Source organism: Dipteris shenzhenensis, chromosome 33 (assembly GCF_047967505.1).
Source record: "Dipteris shenzhenensis isolate YYH24624 ecotype China chromosome 33, Dip_SZ_1.0, whole genome shotgun sequence".
In the NCBI taxonomy this organism is placed as follows: Eukaryota; Viridiplantae; Streptophyta; class Polypodiopsida; order Gleicheniales; family Dipteridaceae; genus Dipteris; species Dipteris shenzhenensis.
The window spans coordinates 13,553,823-13,580,019 of NC_141628.1; the positions used below are offsets into that span (position 1 = coordinate 13,553,823).

Here is a 26,197-nt window from a genome sequence, read left to right on the forward strand (position 1 = left end):
TGATAAAAGGAGAAAGATCTATATAATCTGTGGGCTGATTCTTAAATTGGGTTATTTCCATTCTGTGGGTGCAGGGGAGTCCTGTGGATGATTCCATGCTTGTGCCTGACATCTTTCCTTCTGTTATCTGTTCAAAGTGGTCTTTTGTCCTCTGGAGCTTGCCTTTTTCGTGTGAAATCTTCCATTCATTGCGTGTGGGTTTTTGTCATGGGTGCTCATGCAGTCTGCCAATAGCTTACCCCTCACCATTCTTCAGTTTCCCAGCCCCTCTTTTGCCTTTCCTTTCAGCTAGTAATAGCTTTTGGGCTGAAAAAGTTAAAGGGGAGAGACTCTTCCCCTTCTGTGAATACATCTTCACTTTCCTTGCCCCCCTTTGCTGGACATCTATCACTTTTGGGCAGAATCACAAGAGCAACAGAGCAGGGGAGAGAGAGATTTGTGAATAATCATCAGTTTCCCTGCCCCCCTTTGCTGTGACATCTATAATTTTGGGCAGAATCACAAGAGAGCAGGGGAGAGATTTTTTCTTCTGTGAGCAGACTTTTGGGCAGAATCACAAGAGCAACAGAGCAGGGGGAGAGATTTTTCCTGAGCTATGTACTTTTTGGGGCTTCAGAATCACAAGAGCTACAGAGAAGAGAGATTTTTCCTCAGCTCAGTCTTCTTTTGGGCAGAATCACAAGAGCAACAGAGAAGGGGAGAGATTTTCTGAGAGCATAGAATTGCCTCTCTAATTTCAAACCTCCGACTTCAGCACCTCCAATTTGGAGCTCAATCTGAATCTTTCTCTGAAGTCTTTGTTGAAGCTCTGAGGTACTGAGAGTCAAGTGTTGGTTGCAGCTCTGAGGAACTAAGCTTCAGGTGTCCGTTGTAGCTCCGAGGTACACTGAGGTTCAAATGGTTTGATGGAGAGCTCCGGAGTTGCTCTGTACTTTTGATTTTGAAGCTCTGTCGACTGTTGGTTTTGAAGGGCTGATTGGCCTTCCGATCTGCTGATCCTGAGGTTGCTCTCTGATTCCTGTCGAGTTGGTGGATATGGCTTTTGGATGTCCTTAGTTTGGTCTTTGTTAGCACCGCCGTGATTGATTGCTTTTGCCAAACCCACCAACCAAGCGATTTCCTCTACAAATCCGCATCGCTTCCGTTTTTGGGTTGTAGCTCTTTCTGCACCTTCTTTCAGCTTCATCCATCTCTGATCGATCGCCCTTTGCCTTACCCAATCTTCCCCACCGGAATCATCCTCCCCCCCTGCTGAAAATCGACGCCCACAATCGTTTATTTTGACCTTTGCTTTCAACATTTCTGTCTTCGCGCATCGCTTCACCAGTGGCGTCCTACGCTGTTCCCTATTGCCTGGCCTCTCGAAGAATGGTGCATGCTACTGGCAATCCAGCATTGCAGTTGAAATTGGCAGGTTCGAGCCCTTGAATGGTTCTTCGCACTAACGTTTGCGGGGAATTCCATCCCGATCGGCGTTCGTGCGGGCGAGACGACGCGCTTTTAATTTGCGTCTTCTTACCCCCACGCAGTTGTATTTATCGTCGATCAACGAGGCTTGGATGCAGAGCAACGGATCACAAAATCTGATTTGACAAGGCATGCTGATTTCGGAAATTTTCGAAGGATTATTTTATTCATCGGACCAGAAGCATGGCTCTGACAAGTCGATGGTATATTATCGCTCTATATTTCCTCATATTTGCCGCACGTTCTCAAGCTGTCACGAACAGTCGTCAGGGCAATCTCGCCTCGGATGCTTCGAAAGCAACCGCACAAATGGGAGGCAACAGGCCACAAATCGAAATCAACTATGGGGATGCTGCTGTGAAGGATGAATCGATAGATGAGACCGGGATTTCATCGAAGTTTGGTGGCAACATGGAACATGCCGCTAACAGGCAAGCGTCTAGGAGGGTGGCTGTATCTACAGTTGCGGTCCTTACCCTTGTCATGGCAGCAGCAACAGGCTTAGGTGCAGTGCCGTTTTTCTTTATGGACTTGCAAGCTCAGTGGGCCGGGATATGCAATGGTATTGCAGCAGGGGTGATGCTAGCTGCTAGCTTTGATCTTGTTCAAGAAGGCCAGAAGTATGGAGGTGGCACTTGGGTCGTTCTGGGAATTGTTGCGGGAGGATTCTTCATTCTTTGCTGTCAGAAGGTATGAGATGACAATGTTGGACAACCCCAAGTTTTATCTTTCAATAGAAATCCAGCGAGTAAGCAACAGTGTTTTGAGTGAAAAACTCCGATGTCTCAACCTACAGTTAATTTACTTCTATGTGGTTTAGTGTCTCTACTCAGTTGTGTCATCTGATGTTGGCTGCTGAAAGTAAAATACATGATTGTGATTTGTATGTTCGTGGAGAAGATATTGAAGCCCTGATGTGTGATTCCCGTTGTACTTTATATTTTAATTATTGATTGCTGTGGCTTTTGCAGTTTTTAGAAAGATATGGCGAGGTGAGCATGCTGGATCTAAAAGGAGCTGATGCAAAGAAGATGATGTTGGTGATTGGTATCATGACACTTCACTCTTTTGGTGAGGGTTCAGGGGTTGGAGTTTCATTTGCTGGTCCGAGGGGGCTTCCACAGGGCATTATGGTAACCCTTGCCATTGCGGTGCACAATATTCCTGAAGGCTTAGCTGTGAGTATGGTGCTGGCATCACGTGGAGTTTCTGCTCAAAGTGCCATGCTCTGGAGTATTTTTACATCGTTACCCCAGGTATCCTGCTGCTTCCTTTGTCATTTTAGCCTTTGGTTGATTTTCAAAAGGAGTGATGGGAAAAGTAATCCATGGTCATGTGGTGCAGTGTTCACTAGAAATTAGCTGACAGATGGTGTATAATGGTTGTGCATACTACATCATACACGCATAAGGGTGCTCAATGCTTTTTATATTTTTATTATAATATTTTATTCTGAGGCATAAAGGTAATTCTGTGTTCTCGAAAGAGACAGAAGTGGCTGTAGAATCTCGATGTCCTTTTGTCTTGTAATGACTATTGGTTACATCTAATATTGTTTGTGTGCTGCATTGGGGCAATATGTCTAGTCAAACTGTTGACAACCATTTGAATGACAGGAATGCATGACATCATGTAATTCCAATGCTTTTGTGCTTTTATTGTTTGCATGAGCTAGTTGAACCTTTCTTTGCAACCATGTGCCATAGCTCTGCGTGCTTGCAACCATAGTCCCTTTTTTTTGTATACACCAACCAACAAGATTTGAATACAAGTCCGTAGCCAGTCCTTATGAAGTTGTTAGGCAAAAGCCTGTCTACAAAGTATGACCTTGATTTTATTTGTAGCATCAAGTAGCTATGGATGTAATCGAAGCAATGACAAACCCTTATTCAAAATATTGAAACTCCAGTCATGCAATTCGAAGGTTTAGCAATATAAATATGGCCAATCATGTTGCTTGAGGTGTTTGTTGTCCACACATTTGTGGATAATCCTTGTAAGGATTTATTCCTCTTGCTTGCATTTGGGCTTTTGTTGCCCTTAAAAATTTTGGCGTTTCGCACTCCACTGCTTGCTTTGTTGGCCCTTGTGCCAAGGGAATTTTGTTTTCAAGATCATCTAGAATTCAATGGGGATTGTGCATTATTTAGCCAAACGTTGGCTAGTGGGGCATTGTATATTCTTGAATTAGTGAGCAGCATGTGCATACATCTGGGATCGCTCAGATCATGAGGTGATACATGGCAGCCAGCTTGTGTCTACTCCTATGAACACATTTCCAGAGTCTTATTTGTCTTTTCGTACTTCTCTAAATCTGTCCATGAGGGGTAGTATAGTTCGACTTACTTTCCAAGAACTAAGTGGGATTGTTATTGGACGAAGAACAGGCAAGAAAGAACATGTCTATTGATGTGCATGAGGCCGATAAGTGTTGTTGGCAAAAGGCAAGAACAAGCCTCATTTTGGTGGTCATCAGTCTAGGATGATTCAGCTCAGACATCAAAGAAAAGCTCAGATAGTGCAGGTCAGCTGAAAAAGAAAGATAAGTGTCATTCATGTAAGAAGCTTGGACACCTTATCAATGAATGCAAGAAGAGGTTGGAAAAAGAGAGAAATAGAAGGAAGCTGGAATGACAGTTTTAGATTCCAACACAACTTATCCAAAGAAGGATAATGCCTCCACAGATTGGTCCTTCTATTGATGGTCTAGTATGATGCCAACCATGAGATTACCTCACTTAGGAGCGAACAGGCACATCACTTCGAATCTATTTGCTGTTGCTCCAATTGGCAAGAGAGTGTCTTGTGCCAACAATTCTTCATGTCTTATGACAATTTCCTCTTTTGGGAGAAGAGGTTGTGCTGTCATTTTTGAGGATGATAAGTGCATTTACAGAAATTTAAATAATGCTTTGTACCAGTTGGACAAACATGACAGTAGCATGTCAACTGCATGTGTGGCATCGGTTACTTCAGCAATGATATGGCCATGTGAACTATGGGAGTGCAAGATATGGCCATTCGAACTAAGGAAGTTTAAGCTATTTCAGACACATGGGATGTACAGAATATGCCTTCTTTGGAGACTTGTCCTAGACATGTTTGTGAATGGCATTTTGAGAAAGATGCACATGATTTGCCTTTCTGAGAGATGGGTTTGTTAGAGCTGAAAGATAATTGTAGCTCATACGCAGTGATGTGTGTGGTCCCACGAGGACACCTTCTTTGGACATCATTTTTATTTTGTGACCTTCATAGATGATTTTATCCCTCAAAAGAAAAATCAGATGCCTTTCAGTGCTATAAGCAGTTTGTATAAACAGTTTCAGTTTTTGCTATGTCTGAGAACTAGTTGAGGGTGCAAAGTGTAGAGTCTAGACTTCGAGAACAGAGGGAGGGAGTTTTTTTCAGATGCCTTCAAAGATTTCTTGAAAGAGAGAGGCATTAAGCATCAATGTACAGCCCTATGCACCGCAGCAAAATGGTGCTGCTGAGAGAAACATATATCATTCAAGAGGCCTGCTGAAAGGAAATGGGTATTGGACTCAAACTTCAAGAGGCAGCTCTACCTTTAGGCACACCTACAACTGTCTACGAGAGTAGACGACACACAGAGGTAAAATCTATAGAGGCAGGCACAACAAGCAACGTAAAGTGTATACAGATGGAACGTCACTGACACTCTTGATCGCTGAACTGAGTAATCCATTGCGTCTTCGGCTTTTAGATAGCTCCTTGCCTGAAGCATGGGGATGATAGGCATGGGTGGCAGCTGTGGCCTGTGGGGGGTATACAAGAGAACGGTGTGAAATACAAGAGAATGGTGCAAAAACGAATCCGAAATTGATGCGACCAACTCATGTTGGCACATGGGAGGTTAAATAGCAGGGCCTGACACTAAACTTGGTGGACCAATAGATGGGATTCACTTTCAAGGAGAACATCAACACTAAGCCCTTCCCCTCGCGGGGCAGAAAAATAGGTCTATGATGGAAATGGCCAATTCATGATTAAAGGGAAAAGATTGCCACACAAATTTTGGATGGAGGCAATAATGTGTGCAGTACACATTTTGAACAAATACCCTAACAAGACCCTAAAAACCATTACTCTCTTCGAGGCTTGGTATAACATAAAACCCAAGCTTGACTACCTCAGGGTGTTTGGCGCACAACCTATACACATGTGCCTAGTTAGTTGAGAAGCAAGCTGGATGATAAGGCCATTGAGTGCATTTTATTGGTTTTTGCAGAAAACTCAGGTGTGGCTTTTTCAGAAGACTCAGATCAGTCCATGATTGAGTTTGATATCCAGTTGGATACAAGTTCTTAGGATGTGTTAGAAGGGTTACTTCCAGTTGCAAATTGAGGGAACTTCAGAAGAGCCAGAAGAAGACCAGAATATTCAGCCTGTTGTCACATGCACCCCTGCACTTGGGTGCAATGTGACACACTGGCTATGTCGACAAGTGCGTAATAGCTCTCTAATAGGAGATTTTGTCGTATGCTGTGACCCCTTGTCTAGGGACAGTTTGGCACAAGCTATGTAAATCAGTCTCTCAGCCTTAGGTCAAGCTAGACAGATCAGTCCTTGTTCACTGGTACCCACTGGAGAACAGTAGGGTAGTGTTTCTGTCTTAGGATTAGAGATAGGTTTAGGTCCAGCCTAGGATAGGAGCCCTTTTGGGCCCCCTCAGGGCTGGAACAAGTGAAGGGAAATGGCAGGGGAAGGGCTTCCTTTATAGGCTACCCTTTTGGGCCCCCTCAGGGCTGGAACAAGTGAAGGGAAATGGCAGGGGAAGGGCTTCCTTTATAGGCTACCCTGCACTCCTCCCTAGGCCACCTTTTATGGGGCCAAGGGCTGCCTTTTATGGGGCCAAGGGACCAGCCAACCAGCCCCAAAATAACCGTCTAAAAAGTCGGCCATTTTGGGCTGGTTGGTTCAGCCCTTCCAGCCCTATATAAAGGGGGTCCCCTTGCCCTCATTTCCCATCCAGCTCCCCAGCCTTCAGCACTATAAAAACAGCTCCCCTCCAGCCTCTTGTGTGCAGCCCTGAACACCTCCGGAGTTGGCCCTCATCAGCCTCAGCCTTTGGCCTTCAGTTCAGCCTGTTCGGAAGGTGTATACGCAGCACCACAGTTGAGGATCCGGACCAGCAAATGAAGTAAGGTTTGAGTATTGTTTCAGAAGCTCTTTACAACTTTCTTTACAGTTTTCCACAGCTCACTTCTCAGCTCTATATTTCAACCATCTCTCAGCTCTCGTTAGAATCTATTACTCCTAGCTTTCACTCTCTCACTCACACAGTAACCCTGCATCCCGGTGGACAGCACAAGCCTCTTCCTTGCCTTGCAGAAGTGCCCTACATTGTGAGTGTGGATAGCATCAAGGTCTTGGTATTGGTCGGCATTGCCTCTCAGGTCTTTGAGTTTGCAATACATGTGCACAGTGTACTCTTCAGAAGCACGTTTTCGTAGAGAGTGTTATTTGTATTTCACAGTTCTCCAAGTATAAAGCAAATTCTCCCCTGATTGGGGGTGGGGGCCCTCAGTGGGTACGGGGACCCAATTGGTTGTCGACTCCATTCTGCATAACACTAATTCCTTGCTAAAGGTTTAAAGCTGGTCTTGTTGTGATTACACGATCAGATTACCGTTGCATGTTACACCTGCACATGCTGATGCACAGCAGCATTTGGATGCTCCCAATCAGGTTCCCCTTTATGGAGACCATACAATGCTGATACCTCCGCCTGGAAAACTTTGTCCTTGAAGTTTGCATGCCTAAAAGTATCAAGTGTCAGCACATCCAAGTCCTTACCTTGCTGGTCTCCATCTTGATTTTTGACATATATGTGCTCAATCATTGCTTCGCTCATCATATATCTTTTCACCCATCGGGCCTGCTTCATTGTCACTGTTATGTAGGCTTGTTTTATTTCCCTGCATATATGTATCTCTTCCATTAGTATGTTGAACTGCCAGGGCATCATTTGGAGCAATGTATTGCTTCTGCAAACTGATATAACAGCCTTTCTCTTGCTGTCCATTTTTGTTTCCATCAAGTGGGCTGTTGTTTTTGTTCGAGCAGCTAGCCTCACAAAACTCTTTTGTATTGTAGCTGTAATTGCGTGAAAATAACCAAAATTTTGTCCTGCATACAAGGCATCTTCAATGGCCTTGAAGCATCATTTGGCTGTGTACTAGGAAGAGGCGTAGCACGGCTGGGCTGCATTACCAGCATTGGCATACGTCTCCTTAGATGTTGGGTGTGCATTGTTATAGGCTTGCTTAGCCTTTGTCATATCTCTAGGCATCGGAGCTGTGGCTGCTCTATGGCATTTGTATCTCCACATTTAGCATAGAACAATATCTCTGTCAAATCTAAGCGTTGAATATGTCAGGTACAACCATGTCATATATATCCCGTCCATGCCAGGTGTTTCGTGCTTGCAATGCACTAGCCTATGAGGCAAAGTGCATTTTAGCTTGGAGTCCACCTAAAGTCTGATGTGATGCAATCATCTCAATAAGCCCAAAAGGGGAGAATAGTTGACACAACACACTCAATGGAATGGGTTACAACAGATTGCTGATTGTAATCAAAAGGATTCCGTTAGGCTGTGAATCCCTCATTCTGAAGCTGCCCTAATCTTTTTGCATGCTGCTCAAAGCGCTTTGTAAGCAGCCCCAAACTAGAGGTATGTTACCCCATGTTCCATCCATGTGCATTTGGATGTCCCATGGTGTGTAATAAAGCTGTCCCCTGTGCCAATTGTATGCAAGTGTGAACTCTTGCCTGTCCCACTCAAAAAGTGATGTAGAGGCTCGAAAGAAGGTGGGTGCCAGCTCCCATTGAAAATATCAATGGCGAAACTCGAGAGGAAGATCGATGAAGAGGCTTCAAACGGAGCCCATATGACTCCAAACTGGGGCTGTGAAAGGTCCTAAAAAGAGGCTGGAAAAACTTGTCTTTCCCCCCCCGTTTTTTTTTTTTTGGGGGGGGGGGGTTGGTTTCCTAGGTTGCCTAGGACAAATAGGACAGCACTAACCTAAAACCTTTAGGACTGTTAGGACCTTGAGTTAGGATAACCTAACCCAATCATTTAACCAAAGTCAGCTTCACCCAAACTAACTACACCTAACTGACCTAATTTAACTAAACCAAATCAATTAACTACACCTAACCCAACCTAGCTAACCTTGGTTAATCAAACCTTGTGGGCTAAGGTTTGCAAGGTGAGGCGAAGGCGGCGCAGCGCATGTGGCTATGCGGGTGACAGAAAGGCCAGGGGTTGCTTACACGAGGCTAGCCTTCGTCATGGCTGAGTTTGCCCTTCACCTCCGGAGTGCCGACAGAAACTCGGTACGAAGACTTGTATAAATGGATGCTCAAGTATGTGTGGGTGTGTGGATTTGTATGTGTGAGAGCATACTTTTATACTATGGTCTACACCCACTGTTGGGCGCTGATGACGTCAGTGGGGATGTCATAGTAGCTAGTCCCTGCTATGCGTGATGGAGTTTATGGTTTTCAATCTTATGAGTGACTCTCGTGAGATTGAAACTGCACTATGTTGTGTTTTTAGAGGATGAGTTTGGGAATGTTCTTGGATTCATCTAGGTATATGCTTCTGTCGTATTAGCGGACATGCAAATTTCACCTTGTGAAGTTTTCGTCCAAGTTGCGGCCTGCTGGTATTGCGATAATTCTTTCTATCTTAAATGGTGCGTTGCCCTATCAGATAGATTTAGACTTAGATGCTCGTTTGGGAGAGACTAAAATGAAATCGTTTAGACTTCACAAGCAGTTGTAGCTTGAATGAAGAGATTTGGACTACTTTTTGATTAGCCTTCTCCTTTAGTGCTAGCCTTCGTCATGGCTGAGTTTGCCCTTCACCTCCGGAGTGCCGACAGAAACTCAATACGAAGACTTTGTATAAATGGATGCTCAAGTATGTGTGGGTGTGTGGATTTGTATGTGTGAGAGCATACTTTTACACTATGGTCTACACCCACTGTTGGGCGCTGATGACGTTAGTGGGGATGTCATAGTAGCTAGTCCCTGTTATGCGTGATGGAGTTTATGGTTTTCAATCTTATGAGTGAGTCTCATGAGATTGAAACTGCACTATGTTGTGGTTTTAGAGGATGAGTTTGGGAATGTTCTTGGATTCATCTAGGTATATACTTGCTTACACGAGGCATTTTCAATTATCACACAATCTAGAATTATAAGACTGCCCTTTGCTGGAACGTTTACAAGCCTGCTACTTAAACTAGTTTACCTTTTGATTTAAATGAATCCAGTGATGCAAAGATCTTTTAAAGAAATTTCCCTTTGTTGTTTAGAAAACCCTTGTGCATTCCTTCCTGAAATATGGAGGCGCACTGTGTGCATAATCCTCTCTAGCATATCTGTAAGGTATGCTGCAGGATGCTTGCCTGTGCTGTGAATCAGCCTGTTTGCAGAATTTGTGGAAACAACTGAGAATAATGTTTGGTCTGTTTATGAATGTAGAACATGAAATTGGACTTGCAACCACTTATTGGATGCTGATGAATTGAGTAGGCACCTGGTAGGGTGGATTCCACTTTCTGCATGAAAATTTGGCGATTTGGTTCTTGAAATGCGTCCTGCATAAGTTCTACATTTTTCCTGCCAAGTTGATGTTAGTCTCAGTTTTGGCTGTTAGACATGGTTCTTGGCATAAAAATTTCTTGTTGGATTGCTCAATCTGGTTATTGAAAGTTCTTTGGCTTATGGGTGCAGCCTTTGGTGGCGGTCCCTGCTTTTATATGTGCAGAATCGTTTCAAAAGTTCCTACCATCATGTATGGGTTTTGCAGCAGGGTGTATGATTTGGATGGTTCTGGCTGAAGTTGTGCCTGACAGTTTCAAGGTGGGCTTTGAATGTGACAGCCAGTTGTTTTTAGATGGTTCAAATGACAATTGTCGACATCCATGCACTTAAATGAAGACCCAGAATTATGTATATTGTGTATGAATCCCTGGTGATCATCTTTGCAGGAGGCAAACCCGCAACAAGTGGCTTCAGCAGCAACTCTCTCTGTTGCTTTTATGGAGTCTTTGAGTACTGCCATGGAAAACTTTGATGAAGCTCCTAGGTATGTGCGTTTTCTATAGTCTTAATAAGACTACTTCAAATCTGATGACAGTCTGCTGCATATGCTTTAGACAATGAGAAGTGTGTTTTAGCTTCCATGCATTTGATAATGAACTTATCACTTGTTGGTACAAGTAGCATAGTGACCACTATGATGTCACTTGGGAGCTTGTCAGATATGAATGGAAGGATTTCATCAAGGGTCTTTCTTTCTGATTCTCGCCCCCATAGTATTGGGACCAATAGAAGTGATCCCTTTTTTGAGATGTCCAGAAAGCAAACAAAAGGCCGACCAAGAGGCCAATAGGTTCATACAAGGGCCATACAATTACAGGAAGATTCTCCATAGTTTCATATTAGACATGTAGTGGTATGTTTGAAGCTTTAGGCACAAGGACAACAATGCTGCTTGCGAACTTGCTCATAATTTTGAGATCATGAGCAAGGGTCAACTAAAAAGTGAAGGACAATAATGCATATGGTTGTCGTTTGGATGCAGAGACAAGTGCCAAATACACTAAGGAGAATCCTTGTTACCGCTGTCACATCCAAGGGCAGAAGAAGCAAGATTTCCGTCATTACAATAGGCTTCTTGAGAAGATGGCCACACAAGTTGATCCAACAGCCAATACCACCTCAACATTGACCAATAGAGTCATTGAGATGCTTGAGGATCAGTAAAAGGGCAAATAAAGGCGTTTCCCACCATGTTCGGCTTGATCTTGGTAGACTTCAGGTTGTTAAAGGTCAATTGTCTTGCATCTTTCTATGACCTGTAAAACTTGCATAATACAAAAGAACACCGCGGTGTGCAAGGGAGCATCCCCACCCAGCCAAACACAAACGTGCTGCAAAACTTGTCTTCACACGCGCGTGCACACATGCACACAGACATACACACGCGCACGCATCCGCCTTGCACGGGCACATGCACACACATATACACACGTGTGTGTGTGTGTACACACACACACACACACACGTATATATATGTATATATATACACACATATATCCATATCTATATATGTATGTGTGTGTATGTGTGTGTGTACACACACACACACACACAAACACACACAAACACACACACATATGTATATGTATACGTATCATATCTATATGTGTGTGTGTGTGTGTGTGTGTGTGTACACACACACACACACACTCTTTTGTTTTTAGTGAAATCACACACACACAAACACTTTTTTGTGGGGGTGAAACACACACACACACACACACACACATACATGTATATACATGTTAAACACTACTTCTATTTCCTATTGCAGATCACGGGAGCAGCACCAAAGTTATTCCACCCAACCAAATCCTGTTGAAGCGTGAGAGCTAACAGAGAAAAATCCGATACCAAAAACATACGTGAATACACATTCTCTTCTCTCACTAGCTTCAACAAGCCCCATCTCCCTAGATGGATCTAGATGCCACATGTCATCATCATAGGGCCTTCCTAATGCAACATTACACCCCTCTCTTGGGATCCTTATATTTCAATTGCCCCTAGGCACATTTCATGCATTAGGCCCTTAGCCTTAGATCCACCTAGTCTGGTGCTATCAGCCCTCACCTAGGACCTTGACATTAATTCCCTCTCGATCATTTACAAGAAGCGCAAACAAATATACTACAATTATAGATCCTTTAAGGGAAATGTCGACTGATTCTTCCGAGGTCATGCTACCTCGGCTAGAGCGTAACATTCCTTCTCTCTTCAGACATCAGCGTCCTCGATGATAAAGTCTGGGTACACTCTCCGCAATTGGTATACGGATTTCCAGGTAGCTTCGGATAGAGGCTGACCATGCCATGCAACCAACACCGTGGGTATCTTTCGATTTCGTATTTGCATTGTTCCTCAGTTCAGGATTCTTGTTGGTTTGCGCCTTGCATTATCCTCTATCTCTTGAAACAAAACCACACCTTCGATTAGTGAGTCATCTGTATGTAAAAATTTCTTTAAGCGCGAAACATGAAAAACCGGGTGCACCTTACACCCCTATGGTAATTCTAATTTATAGGCTACCTTGCCTATTCTCTTTAGAATTAACCACGGCCCACAGTATCGAGGTGATAACTTAGCACACTCTCCTGAAGTTAACGACTTCGAGTATGAAGGAACTTTGAGAAAAACTTTTTCTCCTTCCTTAAATATTCTTATAGACCGGTTTTCATCCGCATACACCTTGGCTCTATCCATAGCCTGACGGATATTAGTTCTCGCAAGTGCTAGCATCTCCCGCATCTGAACCACAAAGTTCGCGGCACTAGGCACTTTCTGAGGTACTCTAACTATAGTTGGATTTGCTGGTCTAATCATAGTTCAGCTCAAACGGACTGAATCCTGTAGAGGAATGTTTTCTATCATTGTAGGCAACCTCCAACAATGGCAACCACTTGTCCCATGTATGTTGCCTCAATGACACATATGCCCTCAGCATATCCTCTAAAGTCTGGTTGACTCTTTTCGTCTGACCATCCGTCTCAAGATGATCCCCACTACTCATTCCCAACTCAGTCCTTAGTGTCTCAAATACCGCTGTCCAAAAATGACCGGTAAATCTGACATCTCTGTCTGACACTATGGATCTAGGCAATCCATGCAGACGAAATATATGTCTAATAAACAAATCTGCCACTTGCGGGGCACTAACGGACTCTCTAGTCGGAATAAAGTGAGCCATCTTGGTTAGACGATCAACCACCACAAGGATAGAATCATACCCTCCTTGTGTCGTAGGCAGCCCTACAATAAAGTCTATGGAAATGCTCTCCCACTTACTCAGAGGTATTTCCAAGGGCTGTAAAAGTCCGGGTGGCTTCACCCGCTCGGCCTTACTTACCTGACACGAGAAACACCGTGTCACATATTCATGAATATGCTTTTTCATCTTTGGCCAAAAGAAATCTCGCTTCACGAGATCATATGTCTTCTCGACTCCTGGATGTCCCGCACATGGGTTATCATGGCACTGTCGAATGACTCTCTGCCTGAGATCATTCTGACTAGGTACTACAACCTTGCCATTTCTTTTCAACATACCATCCCTTATGGTATATCTTGCATATGTTTGGCCTTTTCTGGATGCCAGGTCATCCCATTTTCCCTGGGTTTTAACACATGAGCTTTAGGCCATAAGCTCTGGACAAACTCGTCCATCTTTTGAGTTTCTTTGATCTCGGTCATTAGAGCACTCTCTAATACCGTGAAACTCATATTGTGCATAATGCGAGACAACGCATCAGCAACCTTATTATCTTTTCCTCTTCGGTACCGAATCGTTAGATTAAACTCCTGCATGAGCTCTGCCCACCTAGCTTGGCGGCCCCTCAAGTCAGGCTGTTTACAAAAATGTTTCAGAGTATCATGATCCACATCCACATAAAACTCTGAACCATACAAATAATGCCTCCATGTTTTCAAAGCATGGATAACAGCATACAACTCCAATTCATGAGTTGGCCAATTTCTTTGAGAGGGAGAAAGCTTCTTGCTTTCAAAGGCTACTGGCCTTCCCTCTTGAAGGAGGACTGCTCCTACCGCAATGCCACTTGCATCGGTTTCCAGGAACAACGGTTTCTGGGGATCAACTATTTTTAACACCGGTCCTGTGACCACAGCTTGTTTTATGGTATTAAAACTTTCTTGTTGATTCTGTCCCCATATAAAATGTACTTTATCTAAGGTCAGATCAGTCAATGGCGATACTATTCCGGAATATCCTTTGATATGCCTTCTATAAAATTGGACAAATCCCAAGAATGATCGCAACGCGGTCAGACTCTGAGAGATTAGCCAAGTTAGTATCGCAGCCACTTTCTTCGGATCCAATTTTACCCCCTGTGGAGTAATTATGAATCCTAAATATTCAAGCCTAATCATACACAATATAGTTTTCTTTTTATTTACATAAAGACTGGCTTTCCTCAAAGTACTGAACACTACTCTTAAGTGTTCACGATACTCAATAATACTTTTACTGAACACTAAAATATCGTCAATAAAATATACTACAAACTTTTCGATATACGGACGTAGTAAATCGTTCATAAGCATGACGAATGTCGCTGGAGCGTTGGTAAGTCCAAAGGGCATTACCAAAAACTCATAATGACCAAACCTGCTTCTAAAAGCGGTTTTATGCACATCCTCGGCTCTAATCCAGATCTGATGGTAGCCACACTTAAGATCTATCTTGCTGAAAATCACGGCTCCATGTAATGCATCTAGGAAATCATCAATCCGAGCCATCGGATACCTGTGCTTAGCAGTGATATTATTCAATGCTCTGTAATCTATACAGAGGTGAAACGTATCATCCTTTTTCTTCTTTAATATCACTGGCGAAGCAAAAGGTGAGAAACTTGGTTGAATCTGCCCCAACTTGAGGTATTCTTCCAGTTGTCTACGCACCTCCGCCTCTTCAGTAAAACTCATTCTATAGGGAGGTCTATTTACAGGTTCTGCCCCCGGGATCAGTTCAATCCTATGCTGAACATTCCGCTCTGGAGGTAACCCATAAGGTAGTTCATCCCTAAAACATTCAGAGAACTCCTCTGTTATAAGATTAGCCAGCTTGGCCATCTCACCATTTTGCGTAACATCAGTGCTAGCCGAAGAATCATCAACCGGCTCTACCGATGCTGTGCAAAGGAATAAAAACTCTTCTTGAGCTTTTCGGATTTCCATCACGGAAACCAACGGTCCCTGAGGTATATCTTTCTCACCTCGCAAGACATAAAGCACATCATTCATCTTGAATTGATATACATGCTTTTTCCAATCAATGGCTGGATTCTTCCTAGAATGCCACGCCATATCCAGGGCTATATCTGCATGAGCAAGCTTGGTCATTTCAAAATCAAGCTTCTCAGCATAGTCCTGAATATGAAGCTCCAACTGGGTAACCCTTTGGTCCCATACTTCAGTTGCAGTTTCATCCATAATGGGGCATGATCTGACAAGCCCAATGAGAAATCTACGAAGATATGAGGGCTAAAATCTGCATATTGTTGTGGGTAAAACAAATACCATCTGTCAAGCCTTGCCCAGTATGTGGTAAGTGCATTATGATGAAAAGTATATCTAGGCACTGACCCTTGGAGAAGCAGCCATAAATCTTCAGCCTGCACAGAAAGAAGCATGCTATCCCATTTGTGCCTTTCCAATGATAGCATATGAGATCTTGAAGTGGTGTTATCTCTTGGCAGAGGGGAGTTATTAAAATCTCCACAAATGAATGCATTAGATCTCCATGGATATTTGCTTAAAGAATCCCATAAAGAAGCCCTCAAGGCAGAAGTCTGGGAGGCATAGACTGATGCAAACTCAAGAATATCACCATTGATATTACATTGTATGACTATCCATCTGCCACTGCTGTCATTGAAGGCTAACTGAGGCTCCAGCTCATGTCTAACCATTATGCATACCCCTGAGTAGGTAGTGGTACCAGCATAGTATATGTAATAACCGCCAAAATAATCATGATGACCAACCTTAGAGTGTTGATTATGCTCTTGCAAACAAACAATATCTGGCTGCATTTTATATACATAATTCCATAAAAGCCTCCACTTTGAGACATTGCAGAGGCTCTGTACATTGTATGTAAAGCATTTAAGCGTTTGATGCATGAAAGAAGTATATATAGTAAAGTATAAATATAGAACAAGATGTCAGAGAGGTAAAGCCTCTGCCTGCATGGGCTGCATTTCCTCATGATCCATGAATGAAGTAGCATTCTCCCCTTCTTCAGAATCACATCTGGGGATGCCCTTCTTCAAAACCCCCACCCAATTTTGAAGGACAGGAGCTGAAGTGGAAGCTTGGCCTGGTGAGGGAGAGGAAGCATCCCATTGACGAGATTGAAAGGGGCGTTGCTTCAATACAACCACCTTCTTAGGCTGTTGAAAACCATCCCGATCAGTTCCCACAGATTCCTTTATCTTCTCTTTTTCTTTTTCTTTTCCTTTTCCAGCAAGTGATTGCACCTGATTAATTGATTTGGCATTCTTTGCTCCATTTCTATTTGCTGTCTTAGCTTGCAAATTCTCATTCTTTTCCCGTGTTTGGGGCGGCAAAGCATTAGGAGGGGGTTGATGCAGAACCATTGGGCATTCAGAGGCTAGATGCCCAAACTTGTGGTAGGCAAAATAAGCTCCTGCAAACACACCCCATTTCAATTCAAAATACTTTTTTCCCAATTGCACTCCCTCAACTTCCATTGCAATAGAAGGAGGGGTAGGTGTATCAGTGTCCCAGAGAATGCAGAACGTGTTACGGTTTCCCATAGGGCGTGGAGGACAAATGACCTGTCCCAAAGAAGCAGCCAGGCCAGGCAATTCTTCATGCATATAATCCGGGAAGCTAACAACCTCAACCCATACAGGACAATGATGTCGTATAAGACTTTGCTAATCCTTGTTTGGGGACCAAGGCATAGCATGTACCATCTGCTTCCCATAAAAGAGGGGAGAAAGCTAAAGTAGCCTCTGCTTGCACAAAGCATGTGATAAATGCACCTCATAAAAGCCTCTAGATGCAAAATAGACTCCCTCTACAAAGCATCCTCCAAGGATGGACTTGATCCACTGTGCAACATCACTGGCTGCTGGGATTCTTCCTGGAAAGAAAATTATTACCGCAGTTTGAGATAGCTTCCTGAGAGGATTCACGAGGGATGGCAATTTCAACTTATATGTGACCTCTGGAATTGGTTTGCCCCATTCCTGTCGTGATTGCTGAAAATCATCCTTAAGTGTATCAAACACGTATTGAGCTTCGATAGTAAGTTCATCATCTTGTGATGCAAGCTGTGAAAGACGACGCTTGGCATCTGCGGGTCTTTCTTTTCTAGCTTATGTACAAACATCTGAACCTGAAGCCATGATTGAAATACGGCAAGGCAAGAAAGACGGTACAAAGAAGTATAGAGTGAAAGATTAAACTAGAGAGAACCGTACGGAAAAGCAGAGGAGGGAAACCCAGAATTGTACGGAATACCAACGGGACTGTATGGAGAAGACTGTACGGTCAAGGACGGACTGTACGGAAAAACCAACGGGACTGTATGGAAGAGGCTGGATTGTACGGAAAGGCTGACTGGGCACTGAAAGGACTGCGTTGTACGGAGAGACTGAGAAGACCGTACGGACGTATGGAAAGCAGACATCAGCAGAGGATTCCGGCGAGGCAGACAGGTAACGGACCTGCGTGCAGATCTGCGCAGAGGTAAGGCGAATCTACCCTAGCTGCCTGTACGGCCGTACGGAAACCATACGGCGACCGTACAGGCGCATGGATAGAAGGGGGGCCTGCAAGGAGTCCTGGGCGAGGCTGGAGAGCAGAGGCCGCATGGAATCTCTCTCACGTCTCACACACACACACACACACACAGAGACACACACACACACATATATATATGAAATTTAAAATGTAGAATTCAGGACTTTTGAACAACGAAATCTGAATTTGTACGATTGGATTTATGCTAGCCTTACAAAGGTATATATATGTATATATGAAGACAAGTTTTGCTGCACGTTTTTTCCATACAAAGGTTGTGTATACCTTTCACCTGCATGTTGTCTCCTAGAACCTATAAAGATCCTCATGTGGCATTTTGCCAAGTGCTCTTATTGTGCACTTTCCCATTATGCCCCTTGTGTGATCCCTCTATAGGATTCTTTACACACTTTTTTTTTGTGTGGAAAGGATTCTTTACAGACACACACACACACACATGGAGTCTTCGATACACAGCTTGCGCATACCTTTCACCTGTGTGTTGTCCCTTGGGCCCTATAAGGTTCCTCTCTTGTCATCTTGCCGAGTGTCTTCTCATGATGCACTTTCCCATTATGTCCCTCTATAAGACTGACACATTATTATGTTAATCAATTGCCCCTTTCAAAAATCTTAACCACGTTGAGGTCTTCAAAGTGGTTGAAGTGACATATCGAGGAAAGACCACGCCCTGACGCTAGATCCAATGCAAGATCATAGTTTAGCCTGACCATCACCTAGACAATTCCCTCTTAGCGAGGCCCTATTTAGTCTAGTTATGGACATAACATTATTGGAACCTTGCATCTTCAGGAATCAACATCCTCCATGATAAAATGTTGGAAAGCTCTCCATATCTGGTAAATGGATTCGTAGGTAGCATCTGATAGAGTAAGCTCTGCCAAGCAATCAGCCCTATAGGTATCTTCGAGTTTTGTACTAGTATTTCTCCCCGGTCCAAGATTCTTGCTATCTTGTGTCTTTCATCATCCTGTAGCTCTAGTAATATAAATTAGAAAACCAGCGGGTTGTAATTAAAAAAAAAACAAAGAAACATGAAATATTGGATGCACCTTGCGACCTTGTGGTACGTCCAATCTTTAAGTTACTTAGCCTATTTGTAACATGCAACGGTAATCTGATCGTGTAATTCACAGCAAGGCCTTCTTCAAAGTTTTAGCGAGGAATTAGCGTAATCCACCATAGGAGAGAAAGGAGATGAGGATAGAGAGAGAGTAGAGTCGACAGCCGGGTACAGAGGGCCCCTCCCCCAATCAGGGGAGAATTTTCTTTATACTTGGAGAACTGAGAAATACAAAGAACGCTCTTTGAGAGAGCACGGAAACGCACTTTTGAAGATCTCACTGTGCACACATAGAGTAGAGACAAATACCTGAGAGGCAACGCCGACCAATACCGAGAACTTGATGCTGTCCACACTGACGATGTAGGACGCTTCTTCAAGGCAAGGGAGAGGCTTGTGCTGTCCACCGGAATACAGGGTTACTGCGTGAGTGAGAGAGTGAAATCTAGGAGTGATAGATCCTAGAAGAGAGCTGAGGGATGACTGAAGTATAGAGCTGAGAGTGAGCTGTGCAACACTGTAAAAGATAACTGAAAAGAGCTGCTGAAACAGACCCCAAACCTTACTCCGTTCGCTGTCCGGACTCCCTGTTTGATGCGCTGCGTGAATATCTTCCCAGAGGGCTGAATTGATGCCAAAGGCTGAGGCTAGTCAAAGGGCCATTGGGGGTGAGTGTCAGGCTGTTCAGAGGGGGCTGAGGAGGAGCTGTAGGAGGCTGAAGGAGGGGGGAACTGAATCCGAAATGGGGGCCTGGAGGCCCCCTATTTATAGGGCTGGAAGGGCTGAGCCAACCAGCCCAAGATGGCCGACTTTTCAGTCGGTTTTCCTGGCTGGTTGGCTGGTCCCTTGGCCCCATAAAAGGCAGCCCTAGGCCCCATAAATGGCAGCCTAGGGAGGGGTGCAGGGTAGCCTATAAAGGCAGCCCTTCCCCTGCCATTCCTTCACTTGTTCCAGCCCTGAGGGGCCCCAGAAGGGCTCTTATCCTAGGCTGGACCTAAACCTAACTCTAAACCTAAGATGGAAACACTACCCTACTGTTCTCCAATGGGTACCAGTGAACAAGGACTGATCTGTCTAACGTGCCCCTAAGGCTGAGAGACTTACATAGCTTGTCCCTGAGTGTCCCTGGGCAAGGGCTCACAAAGGGGTCACATCATACGACTATTAGGGAACTATTGCCCTCAAAAGATTCCAAAATCTCTTGGGCATAGGAGGATTGTTGATATCAGGTTGTTAACGATATAGGACAATTGATCCTCTGCACTTCAGGCAAGTTTTGTAGGGAATTGTCCATCTCATAGAGTCCTTGAGAATGACCTAAGCTTTCAAGGATCTATCATCTCGTGAGGGTACACCTGAGCCCATCTATCATGAGGGTACACCTTAGCCTATCTGATTCTACTAGTTAAGATGGGCACATATTATGCCCCTAACAAGGCTAACCAAGACCTAACCATGATTGGATAATCTAAGGTTAGTCTCTAGGGTTAATGATCATCTAACCTAGTTTTGGCCGTGGCTAGGGTTGAGACTAGGATACCCTAGTCTCAATGATTGCCAAGGCTTAGGAAAATCCAATCGATAGCCAGGAATGACAAAGGTTGAGATTGGAGCTAGCGTGGATGAGGATTATCTATGGATAGAGCTAATCCAAGGAAGATTTCATAAATAACTGGGGAAAACAGCATCTAATAGCTTCATCTGACGAGGAGTAGCAGCAGATTTTTAGGAATTAAAACGAACTGAGAGGGAGAGAAAGAACAGAAATTGCTACTTCCGTGCAATGTTTTTGCAATATTTCATAGGAACTTAGCGATAGAAATTGAAGAACACAAACTGAAATCTGAAAATCAGAATTGCAGCACTTATCTCAAAGATTCTTCGCGATAGAACAGAGGGAGAGAAGGAGACGCAGCACGCACAACACTAGGGCCCATAATTAAGGGATGGACCCCCCCGAAGGTCTTTATTGCAATAGAATAATCTTGTACAACTGGCTCATGAAAGAGCATAAGTCTGAGTACAATCTTGAATGAATCTGGGAGGCCAGGGGTATAGACTAGGCCTAGCTAAAAGCTAGGGCCTGCTTTCTAAAAGCTACTTTTACCAAAAAGCCAAGCTTTTAGTCTTTTTCCTTATAAATCTTGTGTTCTGGAGCTTTTAGGCACCTTTAAATCTTATGGGCCCTCCTTTTAAAGAGGCGCCCCCTTGTCTTTACTTTTTGAGCCTTGTGGGACGTGCTATTTAACACTTTTCTCCCCACTCTTGGGTCCTTTTTGCACTCACTTAGGTCCTACACATGGCACAAACAAATTCCAACACTTTAACCCATTAAAGGTTAGCGAAATGCATGCATTCCTAATTCTTGGACTAATCCTAGTCCCTTCTAGTGAACCAAAGTCAGTTTTTTTTGACCAAGTCAATGTGATAAAGACTTTTCTTTATTTCTTGGGAGAAATACGAATTGGTGACACCCTGAAATGGCGTTTCTGGAAACTATACTCATAGTCTTTGGTCATTTTATCGTGCTTGTACCATTCGACTGTATGAACACTGTTAAGTGAATGTCTTCCCATACGTTCGAGCTTCTCTATTTCAGTCTCTATAGGATGCCTTGGAGACCTTCCTCAGCCCAGTTGGACGTTTTTTATTACTGTTTAAGTTATGAGTAGTGGCTGTCCCCCTTTGGGACTGCTATGAATGTAAATACTTTCTTAATGCAAATTTTCTTTTACAAAAAAAGAGTGTGCTCATTGACTAACCACCCACCCACCCACCCACACACACTGCACACACACATACATACATGGGTGCACGTGCGTGTGCGTGTCTCTCTTTGTGTGTGCGTGCATGCGGGAGAGCGCATGCGTATGTGTGTCATCACACCCTTCCTTTTTGGGGTGAAATAATGTGTATTGTACACATACACACACGAGCATGCATGCGCGATCGCGTGCGCGCACACGCACACACTTGTGTGTGCGCACGTACGTATTTACTCTCGTATATAGGTGTGTGCGCGCTTGCGTGCGTTCCAAAAGGCAATTGCTAATTGTACAGCTATAGGTTTCTGTAAAGTCCGCCGTGTTGTTTGCAGGATTCTCTTTATAATGGAAAGAAATCTTTCCCCCCAAGAAGAAGAAAAGCAAAAAAGAAAAAGCACTCATAGGTTTAAGTTACAAATCCACATGACACATGAAGAATTGTTTCTGCTATTAGTTTTTTCTTTCAGAGGCTCTGTTATCTCATTTAATATATTAACAGCTGCTTTGGTGGGTTGCGTTGTTTTTGGTTTCTCTCAATTCTATTATCCTGGAGTACATATTGGAGTTTAAATTTCTAGTGTCTTCTTTCTAAGAAGCTTTTGTTAGGGACTGCTCTATTCTCCTGTTCTTATTTTGCAGGTGGGAGAGCATGACAGCCTTTGGAGTTTCTCTTCTCTTTGGCCTCGGACCCTTTTTAGGTGGAATAGTCCTGGTGACAGTAGTTGGCTCTATCAAATTGTCACAATCATTTCTTACTGGAACTTCAACTGGGATAAGTCTTGTCTTGTTGGCTTGGCGTCCCTTGCAGCTATGGTGGGGTGGCAAGATGAACCCATTCTTGGTCATAGCACTCTTCTCTGCTGGCTCTTTCTTATACTATGCAATTGAAACTACAATACACAAATATTTTTCACCCAAAGTGGTAGACAGGGGGCTTATTTGCTCTGGGCCGCTTTTCTCAGTGAGCCCTATCTCAACAAAAGCTTATCTTGCCTGTGGCGCTGTGGGGTTACATGCTTTTGCTGAGGGCCTCGCTTTGGGTGTTGCTGCCCCTAAAGCATATGGTTTAGGGAGACATATGCTGCTCCCTGTCTCCCTGCATGGGCTCCCACGGGGTGCAGCTGTGGCAAGTGCAAGTTATGGTGCCATTGGAAACTGGCGTGGTGCATTGTTAGCTGCTGCAATTACTGGCTTTGCAGGCCCTCTTGCAGCTATAGCTTCTATTCTTGCTGGAATAGGTTACAGTGGGCTAGACTTTTGGATGGTAGTTGCTTGTGGAGCTCTTCTTCCAGCATTTGCTGGTGACCTTTTCCGTCGTGCTCTGAAGCTTCATTCAGCAAGTGCTGTCTATGGATTGTTTACTGGGCTAGGTTTTGCAAATATTTGTTTGGCGAGTACAAGATTTGTGTGCTTACACACCCCCTATTGTAATTCTGCACCTGAGGCTGTTACATAACCAAAGTCAATTCTGTGGGCACTGGTGGACTGCAAATTTCACACATCCCATCAGGAATCTAGGAGTGTTAATCGAAGGGCATTTTTAGAGGAAGTGAACATTCACTTTATTGCAAAAACCCTCGAGTATTTGTACGTTAAAAAAAAAAAATTGTTTCAGTCATGCACTTTCCCAAGGAGGGCAACTGAAATTGCAAACGAATTTACAGTGAAAAAGATAGCAGAAGTGGTGCAATAAATACCCGTGTAAAAAGACTGCGTGCTGGAAAATGGAATGTTGGAAAGTAATGCAGCCTCAAAGCATAGTTGCCATACATTTGGAAAGCAGGTGTTTGCAAACACGTTTGGAAATGTTTGCAAATGCTTACATCTTTTACAAACGTTTGGATCCCAAAAAAAAATTTCATGCATTTACACATGCCTAAACTGCACAGTTTCACAAATGTTACGTAGATTTGGTGGAAGTATGAGAACATGCAAAACACATGCCCAAGGGGACCGTGCATTGAAAATTACTTAAAATCCAGAGTTCAGTGTCCACAATGTTCACATTAATAGTTGAGCACGTTTATTACTTGAGTAAGGTTCGTTAATGTGAATCTAGGGTCTAGGCAAGTCATATTCATATGCTATGCATGATGCTAGATGCCATGTGCAATTGCCAATTGGCTAGGTCAAGAACTAAATGATAAAACTTGTCGTTAAGTTCAACACAAATCAAAGTAGCCAGTCCTTAAGACTCAACTACAAAGTAGAGCCTAGTAGACTTGAGCATGTGGTACCTAAATGATAAAACATATCGTTAAGTTTATCACAAAGCATAGTAGCAAGCCCCTAGACTCAATTGCAAAGTAGAGCCTAGTAGACTCGTGCATACAACTGTTAAGAACTAAATGATAAACATGTTAATACAAATCAAAGTAGCTAGATCTTAAACTCAACTCAAAATAGAGCCTAGTAGACTTGTCAAAACAATGCCATGTCAAGAACGAAAGGGTAAAACATGTTAAATTTAACAGAAATCAAAGGACCTAGTCCTTAGGCTTAACTACAAAGTAGAGCCTAGTAGATATGTCAAGTAGTGCCATGTCAAGAACTAAATGATGAAACACGTTAAACTTAAACAAATCAAAGTAGCCACTCCTAGACTATAGAGTAGAGCCTAGTAGACTTGAGCATGCAATTGTTATATAGGACTTGCTAACTCGGAGATGAGAACTTGAAAGTTAAAATCATTAATAAGACTAGCTCATTGTCTCCTCCTAGTTGGTGTTCTCTTCCTCTCGCTCTCTATGGAAGCATCCTCATATGAAGGTGGGGTCGTCACTGGCCCTAGTGTGAGCTCTCATACATGGTGTTATTTGCATAAGCTCCCCATATTGCTATGCATATACATCACGCTCCTCTTGTGGCATCTCAGTTATGTTGTATATATCCACATTATCTAGGTTCACCTATAGTACATATATACATATTTGGAAGCAAAGGATCTTAGTGGTGTACAATCTTGCATGGGCTTTGTTAAGCCTTTAAACTTCTCTAATAGATGTAGGTTGCTATGAGAGAACGCAAATCTCTCTAATTGAGGTGTGGAGAGACCATCTCTCTTCTTTGTATGGAATAACCATGTACACTAATTCCTCTCACAAGCTGCAGTAGCGCAATCGTGTGAGATGATACTCATAGCAACAATTCTTAAATTTGGCGTTGCCACTCCATACATCTCCCACCAAGACGCAGGTGCAATAGTAACTTGCTCATGACAATGGCTCTTCCAGATGTTAAGCTAGAGCTTCTAAAAACCAATAGTAGTGTACAAACTAGATTAGAAAGTATGAAAACTCACAATGCACAAACCAAATCAGAATGTATGATAACTCACAATAGCAAGAAATTGTGAAAAGGTCAGATATAGCGGAAAGTGGTTCTTTTTAATGTCATTTCCGTATTGATGAAAAATTGATTCATAGTACCCATAAAAGTCTCGATGTCATCTTCCTCAAACCTTTTCTTTTGCAATAGAGGTACCAAAGTATCAAGTGCTAACCACACTTGAGCCTTTTCCAATCTTTTTTAGCCTTTTTCCCCTCGTTCACAATTAGGCTCCTCTAAATAATGCATGGAGATCACCCAGCAAGCTCCTCAGCCAAATACACTTGATTGTGGTCCTAAAGGCTACCCTGTACTCAGCCTCACATGAAGTGGTAGCTACTATAGACTGTTTCTTGCTTAACCAAGAAATGCATGAGTGCCCAAGAAGGAAACAACTATTACTAGTGGACTGCCGAGTATCAAAATCACTAGCCCAATCTAAACTGCTGTAAGCGTGTGACTGAAAGTCACCCCTTGGGCAAGAGCCAACTAAGAGTTCAGGTGCCCTGAAAATAACATAACACACTTCACAGCTTGCCAATGTGAAGTCTTTGGACTGTGCATAAACCTACTCAACTGGGACATTGCATACTGAATGTAAGGATGTGTGTTGCATGAAAAAATAAGGCATCCTACAGTGTGGCTGTAAACAGAGGCATCAAAAGGTTCACTGGCATCATGAATGGATAACTTAAGCCCTGGCTCCATAGGATTAGAGATGGACTTGCAATTTTGAAATCTAAACTGCTCTAGGAGCTTACCAATATACTTGGACTGCAACAACCCAATACCTTTATCATCTTGTATAAACTGGATGCCCAAATAGTAGTGAAGAAATCCTGAATCTGACATCTCAGACATTTGCTGTAATTTGGCCTTGAAATCTGCAAATTTTGTAGGATTAGTACTAGTGAGTAGCATGTCATTAGCATAGAGAACAATTATGATGAGAAAATCCCCCCCTTCCTTCCTTCCTGACATAGAGGATGCCCTCAGGCAGACTATTCTACATTCCTTGGCTAGTCAAAAAAACTTCTTTCGTTGCATACCAAGCTCGTGGAGCTTGCTTCAAATCATACAAGGCCTTTCTCAACTTGCATACTTCCTTGCTAGGTTCCAC

At 43.3% G+C, this 26,197-nt stretch overlaps 1 protein-coding gene across 1 annotated transcript; it reads left to right on the forward strand.

Annotated features, from left to right (window-relative positions):
- On the forward strand, positions 1–23,490 carry LOC147879720 (ZIP metal ion transporter family). The gene is made up of 5 exons (XM_087371677.1): positions 1–2,157; positions 2,439–2,723; positions 10,240–10,368; positions 10,497–10,594; positions 22,390–23,490. The coding sequence occupies exons 1-5, from the start codon at positions 1,651–1,653 to the stop codon at positions 23,204–23,206; spliced, it is 1,836 nt and encodes a 611-aa protein (XP_087227803.1). The 5' UTR covers positions 1–1,650; the 3' UTR covers positions 23,207–23,490.
- The last annotated feature ends 2,707 nt before the right edge of the window (positions 23,491–26,197 follow it).

Coding starts and splice junctions, on each gene's coding strand:
- LOC147879720 (XM_087371677.1), top strand. CDS start 1,651: ATGGCTCTGACAAGTCGATGGTATATTATCGCTCTATATTTCCTCATA. Junction 2,158..2,438: donor TCATTCTTTGCTGTCAGAAG/GTATGAGATGAC, acceptor TGGCTTTTGCAG/TTTTTAGAAAGATATGGCGA. Junction 10,595..22,389: donor AACTTTGATGAAGCTCCTAG/GTATGTGCGTTT, acceptor CTTATTTTGCAG/GTGGGAGAGCATGACAGCCT.